The sequence below is a fragment of the Sapajus apella genome, unplaced genomic scaffold (assembly GCF_009761245.1).
Source record: "Sapajus apella isolate SASKATOON/1434 unplaced genomic scaffold, GSC_monkey_1.0 scaffold130, whole genome shotgun sequence".
Lineage (NCBI taxonomy): Eukaryota > Metazoa > Chordata > Mammalia > Primates > Cebidae > Sapajus > Sapajus apella.
In genome coordinates this window covers 3,638,421-3,651,730 of record NW_022437070.1, presented here as the reverse complement: position 1 = coordinate 3,651,730, position 13,310 = coordinate 3,638,421, and the positions used below count along the sequence as shown (strand labels likewise).

General features: G+C 40.2%; 1 protein-coding gene across 6 annotated transcripts in view; it reads right to left on the bottom strand.

The window, feature by feature from the left end:
- ZNF45 (zinc finger protein 45) overlaps positions 1–9,049 on the bottom strand; it is a 14,734-nt gene extending 5,685 nt beyond the window's left edge. Inside the window, exons 1-6 of one of the 6 annotated variants that reach the window (XM_032262770.1) lie at positions 8,963–9,049; positions 8,160–8,472; positions 6,323–6,406; positions 5,066–5,112; positions 2,375–2,501; positions 1,673–1,765 (exon numbers count right to left, since the gene is read on the bottom strand). In XM_032262770.1, the coding sequence (XP_032118661.1) occupies positions 1,673–1,765; positions 2,375–2,501; positions 5,066–5,112; positions 6,323–6,326 (271 nt within the window). In that variant the 5' untranslated portion in view covers positions 6,327–6,406; positions 8,160–8,472; positions 8,963–9,049. Of the gene's footprint in view, positions 1–1,672; positions 1,766–2,374; positions 2,565–5,065; positions 5,113–6,322; positions 6,407–8,159; positions 8,473–8,962 lie in introns of those variants that run through there. The other 5 variants (XM_032262772.1, XM_032262771.1, XM_032262775.1 and 2 more) reach the window with 5 other exon arrangements.
- Positions 9,050–13,310: the final 4,261 nt, after the last annotated feature.

Genomic DNA, 13,310 nt, shown 5'->3' with positions numbered 1-13,310 from the left:
TTTTTTTTTTTAGTAGAGACGGGGTTTCACCGTGCTGACCAGGATGGTCTCGATCTCTTGACCTCGTGATCCACCCGCCTCGGCCTCCCAAAGTGCTGGGATTACAGGCGTGAGCCACCACGCCCGGCCGGTATTAATTTCTTAATCAAACAAATTATTCAAATAGAAAGTTATGTTGTAATAATGGAAACTTGGAAAACAGATAAATGTGTTTCCTTTAAGTTCAAGCCGACATAGTTTTGTCATGTCTGTATGTATTTTGCACGTTTTCACTTTTATTTTTATTTCTTTATTTATTTTGAGATGGAGTTTCATTCTTGATGCCGAGGCTGGAGTGCAATGGCACGCTCTAGGCTCACTGCAACCTCCGCCTCCTGGGTTCAAGCGATTCTCCTGCTTCAGCCTCCCAAGTAGCTGGGATTACAGGCGCCCATCACCATGCCCAGCTAATTTTTGTATTTTTAGTAGAGACAGGGGTTCACCATATTGGCCAGCCTGTTCTGGAACTCCTGGTCTCAGGTGATCCACCAGCCTCAGCCTCCCAAAGTGCTGGAATTATAGGTATGAGCCACCATGCTTGTCCACAAGTTTTCATTTTTAAATGTGACTTTTTTGGGGAGTCTTCCTGAGAATGTATCAATTTGAAGAGGGCAATTTCCCTATTCTGCCCAAGTTATAATATTTCTGATTGAAAATGATGTTAGGCCCTTATTACAATGAAGAGAAAACTAAAATCTACCTTCTTTAACATATGTTTATTTAATGGCTATCTTCTATAACATTTACTTGCTTATGGCTAATTTTATAAAAAACAAAGGCATTGCCAGACATAACATATTTCAAAAGGGATGACTAAAATGATAAGTAATATTCTTTTATGTACTCTCTTTGGAAGAGGTAAATGGTTGCCACAAAGAAAATCTTTAAAGGGAAAGACTTAAAAGCTATTCTCTAAACATTATTTTTTCTTCTGTAAAGTATTTTTCTTTTACAGGGGACCTGCCTTAAAAGTGGCTTTAAAAATCTTTATTCTAAAAAGTAGTTATTCACCAAGTGAGCAAGATTCACTATTAATGGCTACAGGAAAGCCGCAAGGGGGAAATTATATTCAGTTTGATTACAACTAAAGTAAGCTTTCAATTAGATGTGGCTGCTGTGGGCTCAATGTGTGTGCCCCCCTTGTTTGTATGCTGAAATCCTAATTCCTAAGACATTAGGAAGATAATTAGGTCCCGAGGGAAGATTTTTCACAGATAGGATTAGTGCCCTTAGAAAAGAGGCCTGAGAGAGATTTCTTGCCCCTTCCAGGTAAGGACACAGCAAGAAGGCACTGTCTTTGGATCAGGAAGCGGGCCCTCAGCAGACAATGATTCTGTTACTGCTGTGAACTTGGACTTCCCAGCCTCCAGAACTGTCAGAAATAAATTTCTGTTGTTTATAAGTCCCCCAGTCCATAGTATTTTGTTTTAGCATCTTGAACAAACTAAGTGAGTTAATGGATACAGATCTACATATATCCAAAAGTACCTAACAAAATAGAATTAGATTAGCTATTCATCAGGGGAAAAAAAACTGTTCTAGGCTATGCCTTCGTCACATATTTTTGTTTACCAACCTTGGACTATCTCCAAGACTAACAGAAAAAAGTCCAGCAGCCCCAACTCCTCCCCACCTGAGGAGTTACCTCTCTGGGTTGCTGTCTTCATCGTCCACAGTTTTTCTTCTCTCCCTGACTGGGGTAGACCATCTGGTATGGACTGATGCCCTGTGAAAAGGCAAGGACATAGTTTTATAATTAATACATCAGAGGCCAAAATTACTAAAAATTCTTGTCCTCATTTCATCATCTTTAGTACATCAAAATTAGTGTTTTCCACACTTCTTATTATGACCCATTGGAGGAAGCATATTTCATGCAAAGACCCAAGATACGCAGATGTGAGTATAAATTACTGGAAAAAATGTGTTTTCATCATGCCCTCTCCATTGTCTCTCACAGTCTTCTTGGCAACAAGACATAGTTTTTGCTGCAATGTGCAGTTATTGCCAAGTGCTCTGACATTTTCTACCCCATTTTATTTCATTAAAAAAACTAATGGTACAATTCATCAAATGTATCATGACCCACTAATTGGAGATGACCACAATTTGAGAAAGGATAGAAGTGTATAGTTGTCGTGTCGTCAATTTATAGTTCTTTAACAAAATATACACTTTTGCCAGGGCAAAAAGACTTTAAAAATTCCTTAACTATGCCTTATGATGGATGATTAGAAAACTGAAAACCAGTTCAAGAACTTCAAAGCCCTGTATACCCAAGGACAGAGAGACACCAGAGGGAGCCAATGTTCAGTCAGAGAATGCCTGTCCTCACCCACTGAGACTACATTCCTGAAATTCTCCAGCATCACATCTCGGTACAGCTTCCTCTGGGTAAGGTCCAGCAGCCGCAGCTCCTCGTCTGAGAAGACCACAGCCACGTCCTTGAATGTCACTGCCTCCTACAACATTAAACACACTCCACCTAAATCTTGCAACAAAGGTCCACTGGAAGAGGAATAGCACTGAGAAAAGTGAAAATGATGTGTAGGGAAAGGTGCCAGATTCTTAAAAAAAAAAAAAAAAAAAAAACTCAACTTTAATATAGTTAAACACTCCATATAAAGTGTATTATACTTTAGAGATTTTTCCTTTTCATAATAAATGCTGTAAAGAACAACTTTTTGCATAGACATTAGCCCACCTATTTTCTTAGGGTAAGTTCCAAGAAGTGAAAAACTGCAATGTCAAAGAATATGCAACTTCCAAATTATCATGTACAATGACACATTTTTTTCAATTTTTCCCTGTCTTACCCTTCCCCCAAGAGAATGTATCATGATTCTCTATATTATAGATAACATTGAATATAACCAATTTTTAAAAAATCTTTGGCAATCTGTTCAGTAAGAAACAACTTGGTTTTTTGGTCCACACTTAATTAGTAAGAACATATTTTCATATATTTACTAGCCATCTTTATTTTTCTTTGGTACCTCACCTGTTGCTGCCCATTTAGAGTTTTATAGCTCTGTAAAATTTCTAGTGATGATTTTAAGTCTTTATTTTTTAGCATATACGTTGGTGTTCATCTACATTTTCCTGGTGTTCTTGTATAGCTTTGTGTTTAGAAATGTTTCTCAAACTCAGCACTATTGAAATCTTGGGTGGGATAGTTCTCTGCTGTGCGAGGGTATCTAGGGCATTGTGGGGTGTTTTGCAGCATCCTTAGCTTCTACCTACTAGATGCTGGTAGTACCCCTGACCTACGGTACCAGAAATGTTTCCAGATGTTGCCTGGCCAGGGGTGGGGGAGTAAAATCACTCATGATAAAGAATCACTAGCATTTTGTTTTTGTTTTGAGATGGAGCCTTGCTCTGTTGCCCAGGCTGGAGTGCACAGGCCTGATCTCAGCTCACTGCAATCTCCGCCTCCTGGGTGCAAGTGATTCTCCTGCCTCAGCCTCCCTAGTAGCTAGGATTACAGGTGTGCACCACCACACCAAACTAATTTTTCTATTTTTAGTAGAGACGGATTTTCACCATGTTTGGCCAGGCTGGTCTCAAATTCCTGAACTCAAGGCCTCTCAAAGTGCTGGGATTACAGGTGTGAGCCACCACGCCCAGTCAGCATATCATATTGTTTTAAATTTTCATAAGAAAACTGTTCATTCCTGGAGCCCTGCACATTCAAGTGCCCTAAATGAATGACAGTGATCATAGAGAAGGGGTCACTGGAGAGTGAATCAAATAGGGGCAGTATTATCTGAGGCATCTTCCATTAACCGGGACAAGCTAGGCACCCACACAAAAAGGGCCAGGTCCTCTGAGTGGAGAATTATTTTCCTTTGCCTCTCTCTCTTCAATCAAGTAAAAATCCTGGATTCTTTTTAAATCAGTTGGATCTTTGGTATCCTAGGTGAAACTACGCAACTTTCCACAATTCTACAATCTTGTTTCTTTGTAATTAAAATGCACATGAGACCAAGTACTTCCTCATTAAGTTGGTTTGAGGAATACAGTAAGAAAAGTATCTGGTAAGTCCTCTTGTACTACTGGACTTTTAAAATTAAGTACATTAAGGCCGGGCGTGGTGGCTCACGCCTGTAATCCAAGCACTTTGGAGGCCAAGGCAGGCGGATCACCTGAGGTCGGGAGTTCAAGACCAGCCTGACCAACATGGTGAAACCCTGTCTTAAAAAAAAAAATTAAGTACATTATTACTTCAATAAAATAAATTAACATAAGAGTAAAAAAAATACAGATCAGTAAATAAAACATACACAGGGTATAACTCAGGCCTGGGTAAGAAAAATCTAGCTTTCTTATTTGAAAATATCTAATATTTTCTCTGAGCAGTTAAATCATGTTGCACAATGTCATATTTGAATAATTGACATACAAAATATACAAAGTACCACATATCAAAACTACTTTTTCAACACGGTGTTTCTATAACATTAGAAGTAAATAATAGCAAAACTCTTTCAAATTGCTTTTTGGAAAAAATGATTATTTGTGGGAAAACTGTAGTAATAGTTTTCAGTAAAAATTCTAAACTACCTAAATGTTGATGAATCAGGAGACAAGGTATCTCACATATACACCACAGAGTACATCAATCCAAGGGACTATAATGTAGCCATGAAAAATGTGGAGCAAATAATATTAATTAGAAAAGGTATAACTGGAAAATTTTATCTATACAATACTTACAAATACATAGTTATGAATACATCTGAGGAAGAGAACATGGGAAAATCAAAACAGTTGTTATGTAAGGGAAACAGAAAAATGAGAGATTTTTATTCTGTTGCTGACTTTTCTATTCCATGCTTATTTATCAAATTATAAAGTCATAAAATAAAGCAATAAAAACACAAAAGTAAAAAGCAGCAAGCATCTGGCACACAAGAGGCTCTCACATGTCTACTGTTCTCCTTCATCCTAACAGAGAGAACAAGGTGTGTGTTATCTTTGAGAAATGAAATGACAGTTATTATTGAGAAAGGGAGGTTCAACTCACCTTAGACTTTGTCATCTTGTCCTCCTCTTTCTGGAGAAGTGCCAAGTCTTAAGAGGGAAGGAGAAAAAAATGAGGGAAGGAGAAAAAAGCCATGAGAGTTTAGCCAAGGATGTCACTAACCCTCATAGCTGTTTTTTTTCTGTTTGTTTGTTTTTTGTTTTTAACATCAAATAGCAACAGTGTTCCTTCCTCAGCCTGGCTTGATGAACAGAGACTAGGCTGGATTCCAGATACTACTTGTCCCTTTGGCTGTAAGACTCTGGCAGCAAGCGACCTGCCTGACCACACACACAGTACCCCCAACATAATTTCTCCTTGTGGCTCTCAGGGTATGATTGATTCTAGGGAGAGTAGACATTGAGAAGAAAATACCCAGAGTAAGAGTAACCTCTGGGGCCAAATGCCTAGATTTATGGCACTGCTATCTATTCACTATGAAATTCTGGACAAATTATTAATATCTCTGCCTCAGTTCTTTCATCCATAAAATGAAGAGATTAACAATGAGAGAATTAACAATCTCATAGGATTGTTTACAAATTAAATGAGGAGAGAAAAAGTTGAAAGAATATTTTCAGAGAACCTTATTTTTTAGATGCAGAAAAGCACATATCATTCAGTAACATAAAACCTGTCCTCATTAATGGTTTCTACCAATAAAATTTTTTTTTTTTTTTTTGAGACAGGGTCTTGCTCTGCTGCCATGGCTGGAGTACAGTGACACAATCATGACTCACTAAAGCCTTGACCTCCTGGGCTCAAGTAATCCTCCCACCTCAGCATCCAAGTAGCTGGGGCCACAGGTGTGCGCCACCATGCTCAGGTAATTTTTTGACTTTATTTATAGAGACAAGGTCTTACTATGTTGCCCAGGCTGATCTTGAACTCCTTAACTCAAGCAATCCTCCTGCCTCAGCCTCCCAAGTGAGAGGCTACAGTGAGCCGAGATTGCACCATTGCACTCCAGCCTTGGTAAAAGAACAAGACTTTGTCTCAAAAAAAAACACAAAAAACCTGACCCTTAACAGTGATTCGATTTATCTTTAAGGGAGTTTGTTTTAGATCTTGATAATATTATTCACAATTGTACATCAACTTTTGAATACTCTGAAAAAGTTGACAGATTCTACAGCCCACCAAATGTAAGTAAGATAATGGACAAAGACTACGGATAATCTTTCTATTTTGTTCTCTAATTGTAAGCTGTGATACCCTAAATCCAGATGTCTGTTGGACAGCTACATGAATCACACTTACTCATTGAATAACTCCTCTTTGCAAACCTCTTGCTGGGTACTCTGAGAAGAATATAATAATGTCCATGAAAGAGGTCCCTAAAGTCTAGTAGGAGAGATAAGACACCAAAAGTTATATGCCAGTGGCAAGTGCAACTCCAAAAAAGCAACGAAAATCAATTGTCTTCCTTTTCCTAATTGCAACTCATTCCAGCTTTCTCACATAAGTGGCATTCTCCTAGCTGCCAAGAGTGAAAAACCTCAGAGTTTCTGTTAATATCTATTATGGCTGAATTGTGTGCCTCTCTCAAAATGTTAAAGTCCTAACACTCAGTATCTCAGAAAATAACCGTCTTTGGAATTAGGGGATTTAAAGAGGTGATAAAGTTGACATACAATACGGCAAGGGAGCTCAAGCATACAGAGGAGCGAGGCCTTACAAGACACCAAAACTGGTGACACCTTGATCTTGGACTTCTAGCCTCCGGAACTGTAACAAACACATTTCTGTATAACTCAACCAATTTACAGTATTTTCTTACTGCAGCTCTGGCAAATGAATATAATCTCCCCACCCCTGGCCTTCATATATAAACAATTAATGAGGCCTGGCATGGTGGCTCACACCTGTAATCCCAACACTTTGGGAGGCTGAGGTGGGCAGATCACTTGAGGTCAAATTTGAGACCAGCCTGGCCAACATGGAGAAACCCAAATTCTACTAAAAATACAAAAATTAACCAGGCTTGGTGGCAGGCACCTATAATCCCAGCTACTCTGAGGCTGGAGAATCGCTTCAACCCAGGAGGCAGAGGCTGCAGTGAGCCAAGATCACACCATTGCACTCCAGGCTGGGAAAGAGAGCAAGACTCCATCTCAAAAACAAAACAAAACAAAACAAAAGCCCCACACAATTAATGATAGTTATTAGTTTTTAAGCGTTACTGACTCAATATATGGGTTTCTTTTAAAACACTTAAGGGAAAAAAACTTTGTGGGAGAAGCAATAAGATTAGCAAGGATGGAAGCAGGATGACTGTTACATAAGAGTTCATCATATTTGGATATGTTTGGAAATTTCCACAGCAAAAAAATAAGGGAATAAGACCCACTATGAATAGTGTGATAACAATTTCATAAAACATAGACGAAAACACATTAAAAACTGCTAAACAGAAATGCATTAAAATGTTAATAATTATCTATATCCTGGTATTAAGGAAATTTGTAATATTTTACATTTCTGTATTTTCTGCATCCTGTACAGAGAACATGCATCTCTATGATCAGAATATGAACTACTAATATTGCTTAAAATTAAATTAAATAAGCATTCTTTCAAAATTTTATAAAGAAGTCCAAAAAACCTTGCTTTCAAAATTCTCTACAGTAAAATTCCAACCTCCCTCCCCAATGTGATCCCAATGCCTCCTCTGCAGCCAGTTTGCTATGATTATTTATGTGGATTGTTCTTCTATTTTATTTCCTAATTCTAATTTGGAATTTCAAACTGTGGGACAAAGATAGTCAGATGTAAGGAACCCAAGCCTAGGACAGAAATCCCACTGTTCTTACTAGCACTGTGAGATAGGAAAGTAACTTAGGATGTCTCCATTTCCCATCTGTAAAATTGGTGTAATAACCCACATCACAATACCCACATCACCTTTATGAAGGTGAACAGAACCCACATCACAAGGCCTTTGTGAAGGTTATGTGTATTAATTTTTATACAGCCCTTAGAGTATACTCAGCACCCAGTGTTTAACTAGTGTGACTAATATTCATGTCATTTTCCCAATTATTCAACAATAACGGAACACTTCTATAGCAGAAACATTTGCCAATGAATGAAATACCTTCTCCCACTCAGAGCAGAAGAGAAGGGTGAATGCTAGGTCCTGTCACAGTGGGGCTCTGCTGCCAGGAGCCAGGGTACTCTCCTTCCTCCTCTCCGCAGCATTCTTTCAGAAATCAGGGCAGGGGAAGGAAAGGAGGCTGGGAGATTGCACGATCTTGTCTGAGATCCTGAAAAATCCACACAAGATAACTCCAGATGCCACCTGTTGAGGGATGCACTCTTTCTTTAAAAACAGGTCAGAAATAGTCCAGGAACAACCTCCGTTCCTGAGGGGATCAGAAAGAAGAGCCAGTGGTACTCAGAGGTGCTTGCTGAAAAATGAATACTTTTAAGGTTATTATGATAGTTTTAATATTAACAGCCAACATGTTGCCACATTCCTGCACTATTCTATACACATTTCACTTGTTCTATATTACTAATTGTCAAAACAAATGTATAAGGTCAATATTCCACTACGACCAGAAAACTAAGCACTGCAAGATTAAGTTCCCACCCAACGTTACACCGCTAGGAAGCGATAGAGCTATGGGAAGTAGGTGAGGTGAGGCGGGTCGGGCCGCAGATTGCCCAGGAGACCCTCAGACACCGCCCGATCCAGGTCGCCTCCAACCTGAGGACTCCCGAACCGCCCCAAACGCAGCGGCTCCAGAGAGAGGAAGGCAAACAGCTGCCCTGCCATTCAACTCCGCCCTCCACTGCTGACCGCAGCTTCTTTTCCCGCTGACCCGCGAGCCCCGCTGATCCTACGACCAAACCACAAAAGTTAAAAAAGGTCGCGGTGTCCCAAGGCTCACTCACCTACACCAAAGGAATGAAGGCCACGCTCTCAAAGTCCTGCAGCGGAAGTGCCTCGGACAGCGGTGGGGGGGCAGGGGGCGGGGGTTCGAGAACTACACTTCCCAGCATCCCCGAGAGGAACGGAAGCCGCTGATCTGCCCCTCTGGCGGAAATACCTGCTTCAACTCCCACGGCCGAGTCGAATTTCCCAGAATCCCTGAGGGAAGCGGGCTTCGTGTTCTCGTCCTCAGGTAGCCAAAGTACTACCGAACCCACTGAGCAGTGGGTTATGGGTTCTTATTTCCCCAGTGGAGCAAATAACAAAGCCGCGCTTTCCCAGAGCGGAAGTACCTACCAAAGTCTGGACTACACGTCCCAGAATCCTCTGTAGGGCTCAACTTCCCGCCAGCCTGAAATTTTCCTTTCGAATTAGCCGGTGAAGCCTAAGTCAGTGTTTATAGAGCTCAGCCTGCTTTTTGTAATGTTGACCGAAGGAAAGGAGAGACAGACCCAAGACCAGGTTTAGCAAGTTTTATTCAACCTGCAAGGCTGCCTCACCACAGGCAGTGAAGGCAGGCAGCAGCCCGTCTTACAGACTTTGGGGGATTTGCAGGTAGCCGGGATTTGCAGGTAGCCGGGTGCTATTCTAACAAAAACCGCATCTTGGTTCTCAGGGGCTGACATCCTGGTTAATTGAGTCAACATTCTGGGTCCGATAGCCAGGTGCGACCACATTTTGGAATCTAGGTGCCCTGTTTACAATGCCTGAGGCTGTTTCTGTTATCAGCTTGGTTTAACAGGGGAAAATGCATGGGAGGGGTGGGGTCTGTGGGCCTGTCTTGTTGGGACCCTAACACTTTTTCTTTTTGCCATTGTTCCCTTTTATATGTGACAGAGTTGCAAATATGAAAAAAAGGAAAATATTAAGGAATGCTATGTGCGAGCTAGAAACAGAGGTAATAAAAGAGGTGGCCAGAGCTGCCCTGAGCAACAAGACTTTTTATTATATGGATCTGGATTCATCTGTGATTAAAAATGCTCAAAAAAGGAGATGCAATTTTACAGCAGGACATGAAACAAAAGCAGCAAAATTCTCCACTTTTCTTGTGCTTAGTTTTCTTGCATTCACAGGATACTGAAGAAGGTATTATAGTTTTGAGTAGGCTCTAACCTATATAAAATCTTGAAAAAATTCAGTTCGGATTAAGGAATCACATCACTTATTGCTCTCAGAATCAGGAATTTGTAAAGGTGTCTTATGATTTGCCAAAGGTATCTGTGAATATTCAATAAGGAGAGGAAGGGGAAGTGACGGATTAAGATATGAAATGCAAAAAATACAGAAAGCTATGCTATTCATTTTTCTCCTAGGTAGAAACTAAATATTTTTCCAGTTTTGTTATGAGAGGATAAAAAAAAGTGTTAAGCTGACTACATAAGAGTAGCTGTAAACGTTGGAACAATGTTCAATTTGGGCTGAGGCAACAGACCAGCAAGGCTTGATTCTAAAACCAGATAAGAAACCTGCTGAAACTCATAAGTGATGGAAAGCAACCTGTAAGCCCCTGTTATAAGTAAAATGTTTATTCAGAAAACAGAATGCTTATTCCTCTGTGCTGCAAGGAAAAATCACCATTCAGATAAAAAGTTTTAGCAAGGCAATGTTACTTTCTGCAGAAAGGGTGCGCCTGGCAGATGGAGCTATGGCGAGAGCACACCAGAACAAAGGAGGGAAGCAATTTTTATCCCTTACACAGCTTCTCCCTGCTACTGTGTCCTGTCTTCATTGGCTAGAGCTGGACGGCCCAATCTAAGCTGAACCTGACTGGCGAATAACTTAAAACTTTCCTAAATAGGTAAAGGCAAGGGAGAGCAATAGAAAGAGGAAGTTGCTTGCAAAAAGGCTTAGAGAAGTAGTAATATTTCCAAATAGGGAAGGGGCATAGGCTGTGAGTTGTGACGTGCTTGAGTATGTCTAAAATTAATATCTTGGTTAAAGTATAAGAACATAGAATGTACTCATTCCATTACGTCCCTTTGCTACCTGTCAGTATAAGACACTCCCACCAGTACCATGACAGTTTATAAATGCCATGGCAACACCTAGGAGTTACCAACCCCTTTTCTAGAAACTTCTGATAATTCACCCCTTAATTTGCATGTAATGGAAAGTTAGTTTAAGTATACCTAGCCAACAGCCAATACGCTGCTACTCTGGACACACTGCCTATGGACTAGCCTTGGTCTGCAAGGAGCAGTCACTGAGCTTTAACACTGGTTTCTTCCACTGCTGGCTTGCTCTTGAATTATTTCCTAAGGAAAGTCAAGAAACTGCCCTGCATCAGTGAAAATTTCAAATCCTGGATAAATACTCTCTCTAATAAAAGGAAGATAGACAAGTAACCACCCAATGGACTCATCTTGCCCACTGCTCAGATAGAACCAATTTATCAAGACAGAGGAATTGCAATAGAGAAAGAGTTTAATACACATAGAGCTGGCTAAATGGGAGACCAGAGTGAAGACTGAACTCTGCCCTTTTTTCTTTTCATGCTCAAATTCCTATCTAAGGGTTTGGGGAGTCAAGCCCTCCAAATCATAAAGTCTCATGAGAGGGGTTTTAATTAAACTTATTTAATGTGACTTACTTTCCAACCTGACTGTTATAACATCTCATGACTGATAAAAGAAATCAAAATATTTGAACCCTAAATATGTTTCTTTGCTCTATTATGAAATAGCCCTGAAAAGTTGTCATTTGTGGAGAAAAATCTACACTTTGTAGTAAATCTCCTTTCCCTTTTCCAGACCATTTTTCCTGATCCAGGAGAGAATCAAACAAGAGTCTGACACGTTTTAAAGTCTGGTAAGAAAAATTTACAATCTCTTCTCTCTGAAGCCTGATACCTGGAAACTTCATCTGCATAATAAGAACCTTGTTCTCCAAAATCTCTTATCTTAACCCAGACATTTCCTTTCTGTTGATTCCAGGTCTTTAGATAAACTCTTTCAACCAGTTGACAACCAGAAAATCTTTGAATCTGCCTATAACATAGAAGCCCCACACACACCCCCAACCCCCATGCCCCCACCCCACCCTCTACCCCCAGCCCCCACTGCCTCCAGTTGTCCTGCCTTTCTGGACTGAACCAATGTGTACCTTAAATATATTGCTTGATGTCTTATGTCCCACTGAAATGTGCTAGCCTAGCTGTGGCCCAACCACCTTGGGCATATGTGGTGGTCTCTTCTGAGGGCTGTGTCATGGGCCATGGATGCTTGCGTTTGGCTCAGAATAATCTCTTCAAATGTTTTACAGAGTTTGAGTCTTTTCATTGACAGAGTTTTACTGTTACTGACGTCAGCCTCCCTGAAAATATGGAGGCTGGGGTTTTTAAAAGATAGTTTGGTGGGCAGGGGGCTAGGGAATGGGTGCTGCTGATTGATTGGGGATGCAATCATAGGGGTGTGAACCTCTTCTGAGTGGAAGCCACATGACTGGTAGAATTGACAGTCCATAAGGAAAATCCATACATCTAAGGCCACTTGATTTTCAACAAAAATACAAAACTGTTTAATGGGAAAACTATAGTCTCCTTAACAAATGTTGGTAAGAAAACTGGATATTCACATGCAACATGATGAAGTTGGATCATCACCTCACTCTGTGCTTAAAAATTAACTTAAAATGGAACAACCTAAATACAAGAGCAAAATGTATAAAACACTTAGAAGAAACCATAAAAGTAAATCTTGATTTTTTTTGGCAATAAATTTTTAGATAGACCTATAAGTGCAAGCAACAAAAGAAGAAATACATAAATTTGACTTCAGTAAAATTAAAAACTGTACCCATAAAAGAACATTGTTAAGTGAAAAGACCATACAGTATGATGTTTAGTATTCAGAATATATTTTTTTTAAAACTTATACTCAACAACAAAAATATAAACCATCCAATTAAAAAATGCAGAAAACACATGAATAAACATTCAGATATACAAATGACCAACAGGCATATGAAAAGATGCTCAACATCATTAGTCACTAGAGAAATGCAAATCAAAACAACACTGTGTTATCACAAGTACTATGATGTCTATCATTTGAAAATGGAAAATAAGGCCGGGCGCGGTGGCTCAAGCCTGTAATCCCAGCACTTTGGGAGGCCGAGGCGGGTGGATCACGAGGTCAAGAGATCGAGACCATCTTGGTCAACATGGTGAAACCCCGTCTCTACTAAAAATACAAAAAATTAGCTGGGCGTGGTGGCGCGTGCCTGTAATCCCAGCTGCTCAGGAGGCTGAGGCAGGAGAATTGCCTGAACCCAGGAGGCGGAGGTTGCGGTGAGCCGAGATCGCGCCATTGC